The sequence below is a fragment of the Manis javanica genome, chromosome 17, assembly GCF_040802235.1.
Source record: "Manis javanica isolate MJ-LG chromosome 17, MJ_LKY, whole genome shotgun sequence".
Classification (NCBI taxonomy): Eukaryota; Metazoa; Chordata; class Mammalia; order Pholidota; family Manidae; genus Manis; species Manis javanica.
The window spans coordinates 12,085,776-12,107,496 of NC_133172.1; the positions used below are offsets into that span (position 1 = coordinate 12,085,776).

The window sequence follows — 21,721 nt, forward strand, 5'->3', positions numbered from 1 at the left end:
CCCGCCGCGCGCCGCCCGCGGTGGTGCCCCAGCCCAGTCCCACCTGCGTCGTTGAGCCACTTCTCCAGGAGTGGCTTGAGTTTGCACATGTTCTTGAAGCTCAGGTTGAGGGCCTCGAAGCGAGAGATGGTCGTCTGGCTGAAGTCGTTGCCGTACAGCTTGCCCATGGCCAGGCCCACGTCACCCTGGGCCCGTGCGGCAGGAAGGGGTGGGTGGTGGTCAAGACTGAGGGTTCGGGCAATTGGCACACCCCCGCCCACCAGATGGCCCCGCCCACTAGAGGTAACACCCTTCTCCCCGCCCATTATATGGCCACGCCCATTGGTCCAGCGCCTGGTCACGCCCGCCACCCCCACGCCCACAGCCAGTCCTGCCGGTGGGCCGCAGACCTGCGTGAAGCCCAGCTTGATGCGTCTTTGTTTGAAGGTGCGGGCGAACTGCTCCAGCTCCTCTAGATCACTGGGCTCCTCGGGGTGGGATGGTGGCTCCAAGCATTTGGGGGGCTGCGGGTGCGAGAGGTGCGGGTCTGGCAGCGTGGGGCGGGTCACGGCCTGGTGGGGTGGGCAGGTGGTGGGATACAGGACCGAGGACCTGGATGGGGCTCACCAAAGGCTGCGCGGTTCCTTCTCCCACCCGCCCTCCCTGCTGCTCAGGCTCTTCCTGCAGACTCCCCTCCGCCTGCCCCCAAGAGTCTCCTCCGGGCTCATTGTCAGTCCAATCAAGATGACACTCTCCTGCTCCACAAGGGTCTTCTCATTTCTTTCCGCACATCCCTCCCAACTTCCAAACTCCCAAAAGGGGCAGTCAGCTCCTTTCACCAAGGGCTCTTTTCCTAGAGCTGGGGGCTCCTCCTCTCAGTCAGAGATTCAAGAACTGGCTCTGCTGTCGAATTGCTGGGTTAACTCCGGGCAAATTTCTTAATCTCCCTGGGCCTCAGTTTCCCTGTCTGCAGTATGGGAACAATCATGGCTGCCCTGCCTACCCCATGGGGTTGTTGGGAGATTTGAGTAAAGATGAGTAGGTCGCAAATGAACTAAAAGTACTTTTAAAAATACATGGGCTATTAGGATTTACAAGGAAGCAAGAGTTCCCTCTGGAATGCTTAATTTCCCTAAAAATAAAAGATCTGAACCAGGTGGTGGATGCAGGGATGTTGGTCACACAAGTCCTTGATCCAGTTTTCAAAACCCTGTGGCCAAATGTGTTCTGGAATGTCAAAATTTTGTAGATTTTAGAAGATTACATGGGGCATATATCATAGGTAATGTGACCCCCCCATCAGGGTCAAGGCATCACCCCATAATTGGGCACATTAACAGCTCTCAGCAACACACTGATAACACACAAAAAGAATAAAGAAAAGTCATTTGCTGCGTTGCCTCAGCTCTGAAGCCAAATGACTTCTGGTACCTGCATTACAATAACAACTTGATTTTCTGAACATTCTGGATTTCAGAATTGCAGCTAAGTTCTGTATTAGCCTCTAAACTTTTTGGGTCTTCTGAAATACATGAAATAGTTCATGTATTTTTTGAAGGGGCTGCTAAAAAAAAATGGTAGGAGGGAACTCTGAAATCTGTAAAGGACGGTAAAGGATTATTTTTAAAGTCTAGACCCCAGTCAGAAAGCTGAAAGAAAGGTCACAAGGGCCAGGCAGGAGGACGCCGAGGTGGTCTGGAGAGTTCATGCCCTGTGTGAGGGGAATCCTGCTCCAACCAGCAGCCAGCAGCCCACTGCAACCGTGTCATGGGGATGAAGATCCAGCCTTGTCAGAGCTTCTGGTTTGTCAAGAGAAGCTGGGAAGCTGGTGTTTTCTGAGTATTTTGTTGACAACTAATTCAATTTTTAAAATATGGTATGGGCTGAATAAAATGCATTTGTAGGCCCCCATTTTCAGTATCCAGTCTTGGAAGGGGACGTGAATCAGTACCAAGCAGACATCTTCCTCAGTGTACCCTCCATTTGGAGTCCTGGAAGGGACCCAGAGCATTTGTAATATACGGGCTGTTTGTGTGTTTGTGCATGTGTGCTTGTTGGGTCCATAGGGTCAGATACAAACCTTTGTCAGATTCTCAAAGGAGTTCATGGGTCTGAGGGGTTAAGAACCACTGGTCTGGTTGACTCCCCTCATCCTACAGAGGAAAAAGCTGACCCAGACAGGGAGAGAGGCTTGCCTAAGGGGCCAATTAGTGGCAGAGCAGACTGGCCCCAGGTCTCCCTACTCCTGTCCTGGCCCCCATGGCTGTGGGGTGGATCAGTTGGAGAGGAGACCTTCACCCCCACATCCCTCTTTACCCAGCCTCCAGCAGGCCCTGCTGCTGGCCCACCCTGGGGCAGTTGGTGGTCACTCTCACCTGTGTGGGCAGCCCAGCCCGGGGCTGGGAGGTCAGAAGAGCTCCCTGGGTTTGCTGAGGTAGCTGGAATAGATTTGGTGTTGGTAGCAGGCCTGGGGAGACAAGGGGAAATGCACAAGGTGATGGAGGGGGCAGGGAGAGTCCTGTGGAGGCATTAGGGAGGCCATCTTGTGGGGGGGCCTTACCTGGCTGAGTCGGCTGGGCCTGTGGCAGCAGGAACTGAGCAGGTGGCTGGAGGTGGTGACCCGGCACAAGCACGAGCTGCTGTAGCTGGAGGAGCTGCTGTATGTCCTGGCAGGGAATGGATGAATAGAAGGACAGCCTGAGTCCTGGCCTGGCTTCTCCCTCTGCATCCCAGAGCTGCCAGGCATTTTCCACAGGGTGGCCTGGCACTGGGCAGTGACGAATGGAGTATAAGACTGAACAGCATCCCTGTGCTAAGGGCCCCCAGGAGGCTCCCCAATCCCAGGGAGCTGGAGCATCCTATCTGGGCTGTCCCGGGAGGGCTCCCTCTTTATTTACCTTCTCTTTCTTGGTGAAATATTTGCCTTGTCTTACATTACCACAGAACAAATAGAATAGTTTAAAAATGTAAATCAGACCAAGTCTTCCTTCCTTTTAAAACACTCCCAATGTGAATGATCTCACCTGGAATTAGCTTTAAAATACTCCCGCAAATGGTGAGTAAATTAGCAAAACCACTTTGGAAAACTCCTTGGCACTGTTATGGCTTGACTTGTGTTCCCCCCCAAAAAAAGATACGTTGTAATCCTAACCTCCAGGACCCCAGAGGTGTGACCTTATTTGGAGATAGGGTCTTTGTAGATGATCAAGTTAAAATGAGGCATTACGATGAACCCTAATCCAGTATGACTGGCATCCATATAATAAGGGGAAATTTGCACACAGACAGAAACATGCACAGAGGGAAGACTATGTAAAAGACACACGGAGAAGATGGCCATCCACAAGCCAAGGGGAGAGGCCGAGGACACAGCCTTCCCTCCCCTCCCAGCCTTCAGAAGGAACCAAGCCTGCCAACACCTTGATTTCACACTTGTGACCTCCAGAACTGTGAGATAAAAAATAAATTTTTGTTGTTTAAGATAGCCAGTTTGTGGTTCCTTCTTATGACAGCTCTAACAAACTGAACATACTAAATTTACTAAAGCTGAACATACACCTGCCTTATGACCCAGTCGTTCCATGCTTGGGCATAAGGCACCATAAGTGCATACATGTGTTCACCAAAGACATGTAGTAGAATGTTCACAGCAGAACCATTCGTAATAGCCCAAACCTGAAGACAGCCCAAGCACCCAACAACTGAATGGCTAAATGAACTGTGAATCAGTGGAGCAGTGCAGCAATGAGAGCGAGCTGTCTGCACTCTACAGTGACACACAGCAATATAAGCTTCTCAAGCTAATCAAGATAGAGAACATCCTGTATGATTCTTTTATGTTGCATTTGTGTGTTAGAAGGTTGAGAGGTAGAGATGAAAAGGGAACCCAGAGGGCTTCTGGGTAGCGGGCTATATTCAGGTTATTGATTTGAGTGCCAATTACATGGCTGTGCTTAGTTTTTATGATTGAGCTGCATACTTAATGATGTGTGCACTTTTTGGTATTTGTTATACTTCAATGAAAAGATTTTATTTTAATGGAAATGAGACAGAAAGAGAAAAAGAATCTAGCCCCTCAGCCAAAAAACTGAGGAGTACAGGTGAAAGAGGATTGGCAAAATGTTGATATCCATTGAGCTGGGTGAAGGTTAAGTGCAGTTCCTTATATCATTCTCTATTTTTAGGTTTTACCATTTCCAAAAGAAAAAACAAAACCCCTTTCCACACACACAAACACTCCAATGGCTTCTTGTAGCCCACAACAATACACTCAAAACACCCCACCTGGCCCCTGACATACTGAGGACTATGCTAGTCTTCCTGACCTCAGTTCCTCCTTGGGGCCTTTGCACATGCTGTTTCCTCTGCCAGACAGCTCTAGTTCTTAACACTTCTGCCTGGGTCCTTTTTGACACTCAGGTCCTAACACGAAGTCACCTATTCAGAGATGACCTCCTTGACCATCTAATGAACCCATCCCACCACCACACATCCCTTTGTCACCTCCATTTTACCTCCTTTATAAGACTTCTCACTATCTCAAGGTATCTCTCTCTCTGTCTACTCTTTCACAGTGCATCTTCTTTACTGGTATGTCAGTTCCATGAGAGTGTGATCTCAACAGTTTTGGTCACTGCTGTAATCTCAGCAGCTAGAACAGCATCCAGCACCCAGTAGGTGCTCCACATACATTTGTTCAATGAACCAAGATTGATGCTCCATAACTTTCTTAGCAACTTTTATGTGTAGTGGAAAGCTATGTTACTTAGAGTTACAATATTTTTCCTTCTGAGAAATTGGGGAAGATGACACATACCTCTCAATTCCTCCCAACACTACTATTATTCCAAAGAATAATTTAATGTCCTAAAAGGTAAAAAACTGGGAGAAAATATAAGCAACTTGACACAAGGGCTTGTTTCTCTAGTATATAAAAAGCAATTACAAATCAGTCAGAAAGAAAACTAATAACCTAACAGTAATCTGGTCAACAGATAGGTCTAGCCACAGCCCAGCAAAAAAAAAACACAAAAATTTCATGAGTGAAAAACATTCAGATTCAATCACAATAAGATAAACAGCTACATCTGCATTGAGATGCTATTTTTACCTATCATATCAGCAAAGTACACACTATGTTGGGGCATGTGGGGAAACACTCCTGCACATCACTGATGAAGAGGGTAACTTGGCAATGCCTATCAGAATTACAAATGCACTTTACCTGTTAACTCAGCCATTCCACTTCTAAGAATTTATCTTAGGGATGCATTTACACTTACACAAAATGACCTCTCTAGAAAGATATTCAACAAGAGTGGAAATAAGCTGAGCATGGGCAAATGAATTAAGGTGGATCCTTATGATGGAATACTATGCAGTCATCAAAAAGAACAAGGACACTCTTTGTGTCCTGATATGGAACATTCTCCAAGATGTCCTGTTGAGTGGAAAGCTCAAAAGGCAGAAGAGTGGGTGTGATGTGCCAGTTTATGTTTTTTTAAAGTATATCTAGGTATTTATTGGGTGTGCATAGACTGTATTTGGAAAACTGTATCAGAAACTGGCAATGCTATAAATCCTCCCACACTTCTAGAATTTTGAACATTCACCGAATCTGCATAAAGGAATAAATAAATATCCAGGGGTCTTGCCCCTACCCACCCAGTTTAACAGTCACTAGTACCCACCATCCCTGCTTTTCCAACCATTCATGTTTCAACAGTTCGAGGCTGTTCCCTGTCCACCTGCAAAGGCCTCAGCTTTCTCTGTGGGCTCTAGCAAGTGAGCTGAGTACACAGGTGCTCCTGACCACTCACCTTTCTCACTGTAGCTGCTAATCATCTAAGAATGCAGCTTAAGTGTTGAAGTCCACCACTCTTATCTTTGAAGCCGTGTCCACTCTGCCTTCCCTTTCTCAGCTACCCCACCCCAGTAAAATTCACATAGCTGCCTCCCTTCCAAATGAGGTGAGTGGAGGTTGGGCTTCAGGGTTCCCCCCTTAATGGACCCTTCCAAGGCCAAGTACTTAATTTTGGTCTCATAACTTCGGTTTCTTTTTTCCTAAAAGTCAGTAGAAATTATACAAACTTCAGGCTCCACAAACCTGTACCCACCCTGCTCTTGACTGCATTTCTCATGATACAATGCATTTGCTTATAAATATTCTTCCTCTGCTAGACTGAAACTCTAGAAGGCAGAGACCATGTCTTTTACTATCCCTAACCCTTAAAACAGCCTGGTAAGCCCCATTAAATGCCCTCTGAATTGAATCAAATGAATAAGGACTGAAATTAAGTCTTATTACTAGTATTTTTCTGATTTCCTATAACCCTTAACTTATTGATTAAAATATTTGTTAACTCCTATAACAACAAAGCAAAACTGAAGGAACAAAACAGCAGCAGACACACAGACTCCAAGAAGGGACTAGCAGTTACCAAAGGGGAGGAGTGGGGGAAGGTGGGTGGGGAGGGAGGGAGAAGAGGACTAAGGAGCATTATAATTAACAATCACAATATAGGTGGGGAAGGCAGTCCAGCACGGAGAAGACAAGTAGTGACTCTATAGCATCTTACTATGCTGATGGACAGTGACTGAAATGGGGTGGGGGAGACTTGATAATATAGGTGAATGTTGGAACCACAATGTTGCTCATGTGAAATCTTCATAAGATTGCATAGCAATGATACCTTCATTTTAAAAATTATCTGTTAACTCCTATCTCTCCCCAGTGTGACTAAGTGAAAATCCCCCTTTCTTCCCAGAAACCTGAAAGAGAGGTGTTGGCAGATTTCTTTCTGAATCATGAAGGAGGGAAAAGATAGGGAAAATGCATCCCAATTTGCAGGGAAGCTCATGGTGAGGGGTCCAGATGAATTTAACCATGCCCAAAACACTGTTACTTGGACCAGAAACTTGGGGGTCAGTCCTGATTCCCACCTTACTTTCCTCTCCTCCATCCAAGCCATCTGCAAGTTCTACCAAAAAAAGTTCTAAACTACCCCTTTTCAGAATTAAAAAATTTGTGAAACAAAGTATGTAGGATCTCAAATGAAATTTGAAATATATTGAAATACAGTCATCAAACATTTTGAATTACGATAATAGGATAATCTATGGACTTTTTTATTAGCACATTAAATAACAAGATCAACCAATAGGTCAGATGACTACTATAATTTCAAAGCAATGATGAATGAAAACAATAATTTCAAGAGATCTGTAACAACCATAATAGAATATGGAATCATCTGTGCATTCCACTGGTGACAAAGTCCAGGTCCTGCTAATGCCACTGTGGTCCATTGCCTATATTCACAATAGCAGGAAATGCTACCTTTTTGGACAGAGAATAGTAACACTTGAGACATAACTTCTTTACTTCTAAAGTTCACAGATCCCCCTGAATTCTATCCAGAGAACCCTCCAGGGGTAAGTCTGTGGAATCCAGGTTCCTGTTCTAAAATATTAACTGAACCATAAAGCCTCCAGTGGCTTTCATCACATCTATAATGTAATCCAACCCATACCATGGTCTTGCATGACCCAGCCTTCCTCAACTCCCATGAGCCTCTCACTCCCTAACTCTGATCCAGCCACACTGGTCTCCTTCCCGTTACTGAGCCCAGGAAGAAGTCCCCACCTCAGGACCTTTGCACATACTGTTCCCCTCCTCTTGATCTGCACATGACTCCTCCTAATCATTCCAGCCTCTATTAAGTGATCCTCCTAAAATGCACCCTCCTGGGCACCCACTCTAATGAAGAGACTTCCTCTCCTCAGTAACTGTCACTTTATACTTGAACCTTCCTTCAGAGCAGTTATCAGCTTCTTGTCTATATCCTCAACAAGGGAAGGTGCCAGCTTGCCAGGGTCACAGACTTATCTGCCTTATTCCTCACTGTATCCACCATGCAGAAAGGTGCCTGGGCATGGTGGATGTTCATTAAATGCTTGCTAACTAAAGAAATTAAAGAATGAGAGAAAGAGAGAAGATTCTGGGTGCTGAGCTGGCTCAGTACTGGAGTTAGCCAGTTAGGATGGCCCAATTTCTCCACAATCTACAGGCAGCTTGCCATCTGAAGCCACTTGGGGGCGTGTTAGGACCAAGTCAGACAGTCAAGAAGTTAGAGTAAGAGAGATGCCTACTGCCCCTGGCCAGGGTATTTATCATATCATCTCCTCAGTCCCTAACCCATCAGAAAAAACGAACACAGAAGGCTAGCAGACCCCATTGAAGCCAAGAAGGGAAGGAATCAATTCTTGCTCTTCGCTGTATTGTGAACACCGCCGACTCCAGCACAGGCACCTAAGTGGCGATCAATGAATTTTCAATGAATGAATGAGGTAAAACCTGGGACTGTCAGTGTCTAGGGACTGACTGGCTGTGCTTTGCCACAACTGGGACCTTGGCCACAGACTGAGGGCAGGAAGACTGAGACACATGGGGAGCTGGAGTGTAATTGTCCTCTTTCCTTTCTGGGCTTGGTTCCACCCTGGGTGGGATGGTGGGGATAAAGCATCAAGAAGCAGGTAGAGGAGGCTGGGCCCTGGGGCGCCGGTGGCCACGTGCAGTGACCGTGTCCAGTGCCAGTGGCAGACGCCCCATGCCCTACAGCCTCCCCACAAGGCAGGCAGCCGCGCTCACGGAGGTTTCTGATACAGCAAACTATGACCACTTCCGGACAGCGATTATAAGACATGGACGGCCTAGCATTAAGTTCAGACAGAGTGGGGAGGACAGGAAGTGGGGATCTAGAGACCATGAAAATCATACTGTGATGGATTGTGTTCAAAACAGATGGGCTTCCTGCTCCTCTGAGCAGTGTCAGTCTGCCCAGTGGCAGGCAGGACCGGCTGCCTGGGAAGGGGTGAGCACCCATCCTGGGAGCCACGTGGGTGGAACCACACCCCCACACGCCCAGCAGTTCGGAGGGCGTGCCCCACGCTGGGTGGGAGGGTGGACTGGAGGGGGACAGAGCTCCCTTCCAGCTGAGAACTGGTGGCATTTGTTGTGGTTTTGACCCTCTCACTTGCTTCTTGCTGCGTGAAGCCAACTCTCTCTTCTGAGCCCCTGTGTGGGGTGACGGAGCATCTTGTCCTGGACTCAGGCTGTGGAGACGTCCAGAAACCTGACTCTGTCTGTCACACACTGTGGGACCATGGGCAGTCCTTCACCCTCTTTAAGCCTCAATATCCTCAGGTGGGACCTCAATAATTCTCACCTCATGGGGCCGTTAAAAGATTAAATGAGACAATGCATGTAGAATGTGTTGCCTGATCCCTGTTCACCTAAGTGGTCCTCCATAAATGGGGGTCGTTATTACTGAGTCATTTCTCTCTCACAGCCTCACTTTTTCCATCCACAAAATGGGGGTGATAATGTATAACTCTTCACTGGGTTGTTCTGAGGCTGGAGTAATATTATCTGCAAAGCATTTTGGAAATCACAACATATTCCTCCAACATGAGCATTTGCTCCCCCTGTCCCCTCATGTCACCCCCTTCATGTCACTGGCTTACCCAGGAGCTCTTGAGGGCAGGAGCCCTGTCTGGCTCTCCATTTCATCCCCTGCCTGAAAACACAACTTGCAGTCCCCGCCCAGCTTCTCTGCTGAATTTCAGCCTCAAGTATCTGTCTGCCTATCTGATGTCTGCACTTGGATGATTCAAAGATGCTTTGCACCCTGTCATGTCCGAAGTGAAACTCCTGGTTCCCTACTGCTGCTCTCCAAAACACCCGGGGCCTGCCCTGTCTTCCCCAGCTCAGAAACCACCTCCCCACCGACCAGGTGATGAAGCCAAAATCCCAGAAGGCATCCTTAATCTATCCAATCCATACAAAATCCTGTACCCCACACACACACACCCTTCATGTCCCACCTGGATGTTTGTAAGGCCTTCTTCCCACTGGGCTCCTCACTTCTACTCCCATCCCCAGCATCCATCTCCCATTGGCAGCCAGAGAGAGCTCTGTAAGGGGTCAGTTAGGTCATGCCACTTGCCTGTTTAAAGTCCCCCAACAGCTTTTCATCATACCTAGCATATATTCCAAACTCCTTGATCTATCCTACAGGCCCTGTAAAACCTGGTCCTGCCTGCCTCCCCCTCGCCTCTCACTTGCTCTGTTCCAGCCATACGACCTTCTTCTGTGCCCTGAACAAGTGAGGCTGGCATCTGCCTTGGGACCTTTGCACTTGCTGTTACTTTTTCCTAACCACTACCTCTGGCTCTTCATGACTGACTCATTGAGGCCTTGGCTCTTCAAGGCCACTTTCTTAGTGGAAATTTTCCTGACAGCCCCATTACACGGCTTCCCCTCTCTATGATGACTCCTGTTTCATTTTCTTCATTACACTCACTCTAAAACTGTCTTGTTTTGCTGGTTTGTGTACTTGTTACTATCTGTCTCTCCACTAGGACGTAAGGTCATCAAGAGCAGCCACCCCTGCCTTGTTGACAGCTGCCCCCTCAGGGCCATTAATGGGCACCTGTCATACACAACGTACTCAATAAATGTTAATTGAATGAATAAATGACGATGATTATTCCAGTCACTCCCCCAGGGAAGTTCTAAAGGTTGGGGGTGGGCAGAAGAGGCCTGTCTCTAGCATGGGCTCTTGTATACACCCCTGTTCCCAAGAGGTTGGTCCTGCCACAGGGAGCCAAAGAAGTCCCAGCAATCGGGGCAGAACACCGCAGAAGAGAACCATTCAACATTACTCCCACGCTACCTCGTGCTAAAGTTCTGGGATAGACAGGCAACAGCAGACCCCAGCACAGGAGCCATGGAGTGACTGGTATGCCTCGGCCCGTTTCTGGACTTCAGGGGCATGTGGGTGCACGGCCAACACACCTCCAGGGGGCTGATTCGGCTGGCCTGGTACTCAGTGCCCCTTCTTCAGGCAACAGGATCCATCTCTTCCTCTTGGGGACTCGCCCTCCCCACTTTCAGGTCACACGGTCTAGGTGAGGCTGACCCCGACTGCTCAGAGATTGGAGGCACTGACTCAAACCTGGCCAGTGGGCATGTTTTATCTCTCTGGTCAGGGTGGCTGCAAGTCACCCATTTTGCCTTCCCCAGAATGTAAAGGGAGACAGATTCCTGGGGCCAGGCCTGATGCTCCAGGCTGGGCCTCTTCAGTGATATGAGCCAAATATTGCCTTTTCTTCTTTGGCCACCTGGAGTGGAGCTTGACCCAACCAACATTCTCCTGGCTCATCTTCGTTGTCTTCCATCACCAGCTCCCGCCCCCCAACTCCCTGAGCCCATCCTGCTCTCACTTCATATTTGCCATTCCTGTGCCCAGAACCCCTTTCTCAGCTCATCCACCTGGCAAACTACCACTTGTCATCCCTTGGCTCATATTACCACCTCCCTCAGGAAGCCTTTCCTGACTCCCTCAGACACAGGTCCCCTCTCTTTTCCCATATTCCCACCACAAAGCATAGGCTTCTCTAGGAAACCTTTATTCACTGGGTCCTACCAGTCTAAAAGATTTTGTCAAGTTATATCTGCCATGCTCATATTAAGAAAATAGGGGCTTCTTTTTTCACTCTCCAAATACAAAATAATGTTTTAATAGTTAATGTGTATTTTCAATCAATGCCTACCCCATCCCAGACATTCTGAATTACTCCCCTGGAGAGGTGTCTTCCCAACCCTTGATTGAAAAGCTGCAACAAAACCCCCTATTGATTCAGCAAACATGCATGCGACCCCCATGCCGCACTGGGCTGAGTGTTGGACATACATGTCAAAACTGTGTTATAATCATTTCCTTTTTCTGTACAAGCTAGGAAAATGCAGGGAAGGTTCCTGCCAAACTGTTTAAGCAACACTACTTTGGAAGCTGAGTTAAAGGGATGGATGGGGGACTTTCCCTTATACTTTATATAAATGTAAAGTGATAGGATTATGGGTGCTTTTGACTTTCTTAGTATTTTTCAAGTAAAGCATTTCTCAGTGGTTCATTGGTGTATCTGTTCCCTACAAGAACAGAGACAAGCATGGGTCTGAGTCACTTCTAAGTCTTCAGCTTCCCACCAGGGCCCGACACACAGGATGCCAGGAAATGTCTGTGAAATGACTGTAGGACAGAGCTGAGCAGGCATGGGAAGTGGATGGGCACAGCAGACAGGCTGAGGAGAGGGGTCAAGCCCAGGGGCCAGGACAGCTGTGGCTGCAGTGGGCAGTTAAGGCAGGAAGAAGGTAGTCCCACCGCAGCCTGCACCAGCATGGCGTCTGGCACACAGGCGGTATTGGATAAATGTTTGTCTGCTGGGCAAATGAGGTTACAGGGTGACCGTGTAACAGAAAAACAAACTTGGCCCAGCTTTGCACTTGCAGAGGATACACAGGGGCAGATCAGAGCTGAGGGAAGCCGAGCAGGAGGAGGGAGACGAAAGGCTTTGCAGGCAGGGTTCAAAGAGACCTTGAGAATCAGGACCTGGTCAGGACAGCAGGTGGCAGAGGGCTGGCCTGCTGCTGCCAGGTCTGCGGGGAGTGTGCAGGAGGTGGTTCTAGAGGCCTATGAACAGAAGGCATGTCTGCTGCTCCCAGGGGCTGACGGCCTGACTGGGTCTGGAACAGACTGCCCTGTTCCTCCTCCTCCCTGAAGTCTTTGTTCCTTGCACAGATACTTCCTCAGGCATATAGGAATGCTCCCTGGATAGAGCCCTGGGTGATAGGGGCCTTGGCAGAAGAAGAGGCATGGGCTGGGGGACCCCAGAGGAGGCAGGAGGCAGGAAATCAAATCTGTTGGAGGGAGATAAGTCATGGAAGACTTCCTGGAGGTGTGGACTCCCAAGATGAGGCTTAAAGAATGAAGACAGCTGCCAAGGTAAAGGGGTAGAAAGGGAAACAGGAACAAGGGCACCAAAATTTGAGACAAGCGAGGAGCCCTGAGTGTGAGCAGAGTATTAGCAGGCAAGTTACTTTGCCCTTTGGAGCCTTGGCTGTGGTGAGGATTTGTGGGTTCAAGGGGTCACCATTAGCACAGGGCCCGACACAAGGCAGCACCTGCCAGATTCAAGTTATAGTTACTGTGGTGAGCTGGGCTATGTTTGGAAGAGCTGTCACAGAGCAGTGAGCACGGTGCTCTGTGTTTCTATAGAACCAGGCCCAGCGGCAAGAAGCTCTAAGGAGGCAGATATGAGCTCAGTGACAAGGACAGTCCCGAATGGGAGTGCTGGTCAGTAATGCAACTGACTCATCGGAGGCTTAACTCTGTCAAGGGAACAGCTTCCTGGTGCCGGACAACTCCCCTGTGTACACAGCCTCTGCCCCAGGGCATCCCCGGAAGGGGGTGGATAGAGAGAGAAAAGCCATCTGCTGAGCAGTTGTGGGAATCACGGGACTAAGGGAAGTTAAACAGGGTTGAATTGTGTCCTCCAAAAATATATGTTGGAAATTCTAATCCCTGGTAACTATAAATATGACCTTATTTAGAAATAGGGTCTTTGCAGCTGTAATCAAGTTAAAATGAGGTAATTAGGGTGGGCCCTAATCCAATGACTGGTATCTTCATAAGAAGGGGCAATTTGGACACAGAGACAGATTTGTACAGAAAGAAGACAGCCATATGACAACAGAGGCAGAGATTGGGGCGATCCAGGAGTCCTGGCATGACTGGAAGCTAGCGGAGACAAGGGGGGATTCTCCCCTAGGGCCTTCAGAGCAGCACCTTGGTTTGTTTGGACTTCTGGTCCTAGACGATAAATCTCTGTTGTTTCAAGCCCCCCAGCTTTTGGTACTTAGTCATGGCAGCCCTAGGAAATAGATACAGCCTCTCGTTCCCAGAAGTCTCCAGACTGGGAAGAGAGGATGCAGCATATCCTAACTCAGGCATCCCGGACCCCTTTTCTGAAAGAGCGTCTCACTGCATGTGTCAGGGGGCACGATGTGGGGCACTAGCTCTGTCTCTCTGCCTTTGGTTCTGCAGCTACATAAGTATGGTTCCCAGGGGAGCCTCCCGGTTGCCTCAGCTGTAAATTGAGGATAATGCACCAACCTCCCAGGTGGCTGTGAACCCCCAGTGAGAGGCATAGAAAGCACTTAGCCAGGCACTCCATCACACAGGGGATGTCTCCCTCTGCACCTTACTTTACCCTCTGCGAGATGGGGGCAGCAGCTCCCAAGGCTTCTCAGGGTTGCTAAGAACTGCCCGGCATGTGGCCGGTGGCCAGAATAGCTCACCCCCTGCACATTCTTGGCCTCTGTGGGTCCTCTCCTGGAGGGAGGGTGCTCCCCGGGGGATGCCCTTACCTGTGCTGTGAGCTGGATGGGCTGGGACAGGGTTAGCTGTGGGGTCCCTGGGGGCTGGCTGGCAGGCTGTGGTGGTGGCAGGTCGCTGCCCCCAGAGGAGGCTGGGGGCTGTGAGGTTGAGGAGGAGGCAGAGGAGGAGGAGGAGGAGGACGAGGAAGAGGAGGAGGCGGCGGCAGCGGCAGCGGCGGCATTGGACTGCTGCACGGCGGCGGCCAGGAGCTGGGCCTGCGCTTGCTGCAGGAGGAGCTGCTGCTGAGCTGGCATCAGAGCAGTGAGCTGTGTGGGAGGGCGGCAGGGCCGGAGGCCGGGCATGGAGAGGAGCAGAAAAGGCAGAGAGGGGTTAGTGCCTGAACCGAGCAGGTTAGGGGGCAAGTCTTCCAGGAGGACAGAGGAGGGCAAGAGGCAGGCATGAGAGAAGCCGTGGCCCTGGCAGGACACCCCATGCCACCAGGCCTGTAACGGATGGGAGGCAGCTGGTCTGTGCCCATGTGCCGGTCTTCCCCAAGTACTTACCCCGGCGAGCTGGCTGCCTGTCAACATGAGTTGGGCCTGGGGGAGATGCGGCTGAGCCGGCTGGGGGGGCGGGGGTGCTGCTGGGGCTGAGTCACCACTGGGGTCTTCAGCCTTGATCTGGGGGGGAGAGAGGCAGGGTCCGGGACCCCAGAATGTTAAGTGGAGGCCAGAGAGAATGCCCACCTGTGAACCAAAGAGAGGGCATGTGTGTGGCAACGGAAGCCTCAGGCCAGCACAGGAGGAGCAGACTGGGCTACAGAGGCAAAACCCTGCACTGACCAGCTGGGAGCCTCAGACCACCTCTCTGGCCTCAGTTTCCTCATGAGACAGTCAAGGCTAATGCACGCCCTGCACCCAAACTCCTAGAGGAGAGGATCACCTCTGGAGAGCGCTTCTCCCCTCTTGAGTCAATTCCCCCATCTATAATATGGGAAGTGATGCCAGTAGGAGGCACAGGATGCCAAATAAGGGGGTTCTGGTTCCCGCACCCCTCATCTGCTTCAGCCAAAGGTGTCTCTCTTATTGCCCAATGGAATAAGACTTTATTGGAAGAAAGGGCCTCAGGTTATTTTTTTAAATCACCACTTTAGAACACAGGTCACAAATTCAAATGCATATGAGAGCAGGCAGACGGTATAAATGGGTGCCGTGGACAGTGTGGGCTGGAGAGACCCACCCACCCAAAGGGGAGGCCCCCAAGCTCTACTCTGCTCCCACTGACCACTCACTTCAAATTTAAAGCAAAAACCCTGGCAGGACAGGCAGAGCGCTGTGGGCCAGATGTGGCCCAGGGGCTGCCAGCAGCCGTCCCAGCCTGAAGGCGGCCCGGCCCCTCCTCATCTCTCTGTGTCAGTGTGGATGCATCTCTGTGCAGGACACATCTCACATCAAACACATAGGGCAGACCAGCACAGGGGCATCCTAGCCTTCTGCCTCTCTTGCATAAAAAGCCAGACACTGGGCTTGCCGGAGAGGTCTGTTGGCAAAGGACACGTTGGGGTGGGAGGAGGCGTGGCTTGATGGATCACTGTCAGGCCCGGAGGGGACATTAGAAATCATCCTTTAGCCCAATGTCCCAGCACCATTGTGCAAAAGGAGGTCCAGAGAGGGAAAGCAATTGTGCATAGTGACACAGCAACTTGGCAGGGACACAAAGCGGCATTTGGAATGCAGACTGAGAAGACAGACAGAGGCCTGGGAAAGGCCAAATAACAGGGCGAGCAGCATGCCCCAAAGCGTGGGTAACAAATGTCAGAAAGTTTAAGGGGTACAGGGTTGTAGCATGAAACAACAGTAAGCACTGGAAGCCTAGGACAGTCCTAGGGGAACAAAGGGACTTTCAGAAGTCTGGCCGTGTTCTGCTTCTCGATCTGGTGCTGGTGACATGGGTATTCAGTTCGAAAATCCAGACCTGTACACTGACGATCTACATGTGTGTCACATTTTAATTAAAAGTTTGGAAATAAACCCAACACCATTGAGGGCCACAGTGAAAGCACTATTCCTCTTTCAGTCCTCTTCCGTTCTTTCTGGTTCTCTTACGGAAGTTTCCGTTAGATGCAAGGATGTCTCTACCACCTCCCCAACACTGGCTGATCTCCCCTTTTAACAAATGGAGAACAGGCCTCCAGCTTAGCCGCTTCAGCAGGCAAGAGTCTCCGGGTACATTTTAATAATCACTGTATTTATTTCCATGGCAAGTGATTCTGGTTTTCCATTCGTGAAATTTCCGTTTAAAAAATATTTGTTTTAGCTGTTGAAAAAGAGCCAGTTCATGAGCTGATAAGTGTTGAAGCTGGTTTTTGGGTACTTGGGGGGGTTATTTTCATAACATTGTATTCTTTCTCCTTTTACATCTGTTTCACACTTTCCGTAATGAAATAATTTTTAAAATTCAGGCAATTAACATAGTTATACTGTACATAATTGTAGGGCGATGTGTGGATGTGTCTGAAATTGGGGTGGGAGCATGTGGAGAGGCTGACAAAGAGGAGGCAGTGTGAGGCGGAGAGGCTGAGGCAGAGAGGGACAGGCTAAGACGTGGACTGAGACGCAAGTCAGAGGCCACTACCCTGCCTGCCTCAGGCTTTCCTGGGAACCAGGACCCAGGCCAGGGAGGCCAGGGAAGGGGAGTGAGAGCCCTTCTTTCCCTGGGCCCCACTGGCCTCCCCAGGAAGAAGCAGGGCTGCTGTGGGGCGAGCAAAGGCTGCCAAGATTCAGCTGAGGATGGAGGGGTAGGGATGGCCTCTGCTCCAAGGTCAAGGCCAGAACCAAGCCTGAGATCAGAGGGAAAGAGGTCAGAGCTGAAGCCCTTCTCCCCTGGGCCCTGTCCTACACGCTGGAGACAAGACACCCAAACACTAAGCAGGATCAGAGTGCACCAGCTGTGGAAGGGACCTCAGAGGCTATCCAATCTGACTGCACCCACCATGTTAGACAAGAGGAAACTGAGAAGCCCAGAGGGCGGAAGTGATTTTCCCATGGTCACAGAGCAGTTCCCAGCCCCCCACCCCATCCCTCTACCACCTTTGGTCAGGGTCCGAGTCTGGCCCATGCCCCCTCTGTCCCTGTCCTCCATGCTGCTTTCGGTCCTCTGGACCTGCCAGCTGCCCACACCAGGCTAGAGGACAGAGACTTGAGCCCCACACACCCCAGGAAGCCCAGCAGTGCCCAGCAGTAGGGCCCCATCTGGATTTGGGATTTGCTCTGTCTGGCTGTTTCCCACCTCCCCCTGGTCCTCTCCATGGCATCCCTTAACTAGCCTCTGCTCCCAGCTTCCCTCCATGGGCTGGCCCCTGAGTATGTGTCTTGGGGGGCGAGGGGGTGGGGCAGGTCCCCGTCAGGGAAGTTGGGATGGGGGTGGGGCCCTTGGCTTCCTGTTGTTCATCGCCCTGGGGCTCTGGGGGGGATTTCCCTGGCCACCCCCACCCCCCCAGGGAAGGGGAAGGAGCCTGGGTGAGTCACAGGCCTGGGGCGGGAGCCCAGGGGTGAGAAGGGGAGGGAGGAGCTTTGTCAGCAAGGTACCAGGGCTCCATGCCTCCTCAGGCCCTGGGCCCAGGGCAGGCCTGTGGGACCCTCTCCCACCCACCAAACACCACCATTCACAGGACACCTCTCCCTGTTTCCCTGCCCTGGTTGTTCTGACAGGTGCTTACCTTGGTGCCGGGGCCAGCTGGGGACACAGAGAATGGGGAGGTCTTGTTCTGGGGGTTCTGTGAAGAGAAAGGTGGAGTGGTGGATGGGAAGGGCGAGATGAAGCAGCTTCTGACACCCCGCTCCTCCCCCACAGAGTCCCCTCCTCTTCCTCCTCCCCCTTCCCACCCTTGCCCAGCCACTCAGTCCTGACCTGATGGTTAGTGTCTGGTCCATTTCTTTCGGTGTCTGCAACAAGAGGGAAAGGTCTGACTGTCACCCCCGCCCCCTGCAGCTCCCCTCCCACACCTGCCCGCTGCTCCCAGTGACCCTCTGCCCCCCTGCTCCCTTCCCCACCCACCTGTGTGCTCTGACGGGGAGTCCAGACCTTGCTTCTCGGCCTCCAAGGGCTTAGACATCCTTATTTCTGCAGATAGAGGAGGGATACAAGTGGGGTGAGGGAGGGGCAGCCAGGAGGACCCTTATGCCCTCCTCCGGCACTACCCCAGCCTCCTCCAAGACTCTCTTCACCCCCTGCCATCTTGTCTTTTTCCTGGAGTCATGCCCTCTATTCTGGGCCTCTGCCCTCCTCTGGCAGGACAAGAAAGAGGCCTTCAGGCCTTGGAGACCTTGCCTCATCTTTTTCACCCCTCCAGATGGTGTCACAGGAAGGGTCACCCCATGAGGGCCTGGGGCAGGAGGGGAGGTAAACAGTGGGCTCCTGAGAAGGCTTTGGCCCCCTGGGAGGAGGGTGAAGATGTTACAAAGCAGAGAGTCAGCCCTGGGCCTCCCTGTGCATGTCGCCCAGGCGCCTGTCCTGCCTCGCCAGGTGTAGGGTGAGGCATGTTTTCCACTCTGAGTGGGGCCTGGGGGATGTGAAGGGACTGCAGCATCCCCAGAAGAGCGAGTCTCCAGATCTCCCAGTGTGATTCAGCCGCCCTCTGGCTCCCTCCCCCAGGCCCACCACTTTCCTGTCCGCACCTCACTCCCCACCAGCCTCCCTTCTTATGCTCACACAAAGGCCTAGCTGACCCACTCTGGTCTGGTACTCCAACTTCATCCCAGACCTCAGCTGGGATTTCAGCCTTGAAACCTAACTGCACACGCAAATCCAACCTAGTCACCCCACCCTGGCAAATACAGTCCTATTCTATGGTCCCAGAGACCCAGGAAATGAGAGGATGTGCCCAAAGGAAGGTGGCAGGGAAGCAAGCTTGCACCAGGAGACACAAAGCAATAGAGACAAATGCCCTGTCCTCACAGCGCTCTGATGCTGCTGACAGAAGGACAAGCTCTTACCAGAGTCGAGCACAGTGCTAAGTATGATTCAGAGCTTACGTTAGCAGTTGGTACTAGTATCCCCATTTTATAGAGGAGGAAAGCGAGGCTCAAAGTGGGGTGTCATCTCCCCAAGAGCAGTGTGAGACGGCAGAGGTGCCCTGATTGAACCCCCAGGCATCATGACTCCGGGGTTCCCGCTTTCCATCAGGACTGCTGCAGTCTAATGGAGCCCAGTTGTGACTACCACCCACCTCATCTCCAACAGCCACACCAACCCAAACTGCCCTGACACTGACTTGAACCCAGCCCTTCCTGGTTCTAGACCCCCAGGTAAAATCTGGGCTTCTGTCCAACCCATTCTCAATCCCCTCACCCACCCCGAATCCCTTCTCCCATCCAGAGGGTCTAAGTCCTTCATCTGACCTTGACTCTCATCTGGCTTCAGACCTTATTCATGACCTTGACTCTGACCATAAAGGAACTGCCACAACTCACTCCAAATCCCAGCCTAAACCATGACCCCACCCTGTCAAAGAAGCTGTCCAATTCTAGTGTGCTCTGCACCCAAGATATTAAGGCCCGCAGAGGAGAGAGCTTGGACATCCTTAGCAACTGAAGAAAAAACATCCAGGAATTTTGCGATTGAGGATTACTTGACATGAAATGCCACTCCAGCTTAAAATTCCTGATTAAAAAGCCAGGTCACATGCTGCTGGTGGGAGTGTAAATCAATACAAGCACATTTCAGGAAGCCTGAAGAGGGATCCCGCCCCTAAGATCTGGCCCATCCATTCTGGGTCATCTACCCGAGAAAATCACCCCAACCAAGGTTCATGCGCACACAAGTTCCCAGCAGCCCTTTTTAACAGCCCTGATTTGGAAATAACTCCAAAGCCATCAATGGGGGAAACAGATCAACACACTGTGGTATGTCCATACAATGAAATATTCCATGGCAAAGAAAAGAACAAATTCCTGCCATCGCAGTCCTTCACCCCACTGAATCTCACAGACAGGATGCCGAGGGAAAGGCATCGGACACAAAATCCAACAGGCAGTAGGACTTCAATTACACAAAGCTCAGAAATAGGCAAGATAACATAAGATGATCAAGATCAGATTAGTGGGTATAGTTTTGGGGTACTGGGAATGGGCGTAAGGAAGCCTAGCCTACAGAGAGTTAGAAATGTTCTCAATCTTGATCTGTTTGGTGGCTACATGGTCTACACATATGTAAAAATTTATTAAGCTTAACACTTAAAATTTGAGCATTTTACTGTATTGTGTTTTCACAAAGAAAAGAGAGAACATTTCAAGGCTAAAAAAACACTAGTGATAAGCCAGCACATAGTCTGTTAAGGCGTAGGCTGGTGCGGGTGGGGTGGGGAGCAGGTGCCCAAGCCTGTTTCCGGGCACTGGGGCTGGGGCACAGAGTGGCTAATGACCCTGAGAGACACAGGATGCAAAGGGTACCAGGCAATGAGGCTCCTGACTCTGGGGCATCAAAGGCAGGAGTCCTGCCTGCTCCTGGCCTCTAATTCACCCAGACCTTGGCCCTGCTCCATGTAACACTAACTCTAATGGCCCTGAATTCCACTTGGCCCAGCACCCCCAAAACCCCTGCCCCAGGCCTCTCCCCAGCCTGTCCCTCCAGCTGGTGTCCGCGTTGCCCCATGGAGAGCCTTCCCACACCCAGCACTCTCTGAATCCTCCCGTGGCTTCCCATCTCCCCAGTATGAGCCCAGGCCCCCTGACCTGGCCTGAGGGGTGTGGTCCCAAACCGCCCACTGCCCGTCTCCTGCCACTCAAGCATCCTGCCCTTGGACCATGTCAGGTGTCTCCCTCTGCTTGGGGCTCTGTTTGACGGGGCCACCATAGCTTGCTGTGCCCCTACTCCCTGACTAAGTGGTGAATGCCTCTCCTGCCCACAGACCAGGGCAGCCTCTGACCTCACCTCCGCCCCAGAGAATTGGTGCTCCTCCGAGGTCTGTTTCAGGCTGAGCTGTGTCCTCCAATACTCCTATGCTGAAGTCCCAACCCCCAGGGCCTCAGAATGTGACTATTCAGAGACATGGTCTTCAAGGAGGTAATCAAGTTAAATGAGCTATTAGAGTAGGCCCTGATTCACTATGACTGGTGTCCTTATTAAGAGGAGATTGGGACAGAGGCACATGAAGGGAAGACCATGTGAAGGCACAGGGAGAAGACAGCCAACCCAAGCCAAGGTGGGAGGTCTCAGAAGACACCAACCCTGCTGACACCTTGACCCTGGACTTCCCTCTTCCAGAATTGCAAGAAAATTAATTTCTGTTGTTTAAGCCACCCAGTCTGTGGCACTTGGTTACGGCAACTCCAGCAAACAAACACAGCTTCCCACTGTCATGCCCTCTCGCTGTCCTAACCCTGAGCCGGCAGGGCTGTTGCTGTGTGTCCCCGTCCTTTCCCATCAGACTAGGGGACAGGCCTGGTCTGACTCACTGCTGGGTCCCCAGCATCACCCAACTCAGAAGAATGGGTTATGTTTGCTGAAAGTCCTTCCCTGAAGCT

The 21,721-nt window shown here is 50.9% G+C and overlaps 1 protein-coding gene across 19 annotated transcripts in view; it reads right to left on the bottom strand.

Moving 5' to 3' along the window:
* POU2F2 (POU class 2 homeobox 2) overlaps positions 1–21,721 on the bottom strand; it is a 73,436-nt gene that overhangs the window by 8,122 nt on the left and 43,593 nt on the right. For 6 of the 19 annotated variants that reach the window (XR_012126867.1, XM_073226518.1, XM_073226517.1 and 3 more), the window contains 9 exons: positions 18,255–18,320; positions 18,108–18,142; positions 17,917–17,973; positions 14,762–14,944; positions 14,249–14,524; positions 2,540–2,645; positions 2,355–2,446; positions 390–551; positions 44–185 (listed from right to left, as the gene is read on the bottom strand). Coding sequence is in view for 18 of the 19 variants with exons in the window: in XM_073226517.1 (XP_073082618.1) it covers positions 44–185; positions 390–551; positions 2,355–2,446; positions 2,540–2,645; positions 14,249–14,524; positions 14,762–14,944; positions 17,917–17,973; positions 18,108–18,142; positions 18,255–18,320 (1,119 nt within the window). In the remaining variant the exon portion in view is untranslated. The remainder of the gene's footprint in view (positions 1–43; positions 186–389; positions 552–2,354; positions 2,447–2,539; positions 2,646–14,248; positions 14,525–14,761; positions 14,945–17,916; positions 17,974–18,107; positions 18,143–18,254; positions 18,321–21,721) is intronic. The other 13 variants (XM_017654513.3, XM_073226529.1, XM_073226530.1 and 10 more) reach the window with 8 other exon arrangements.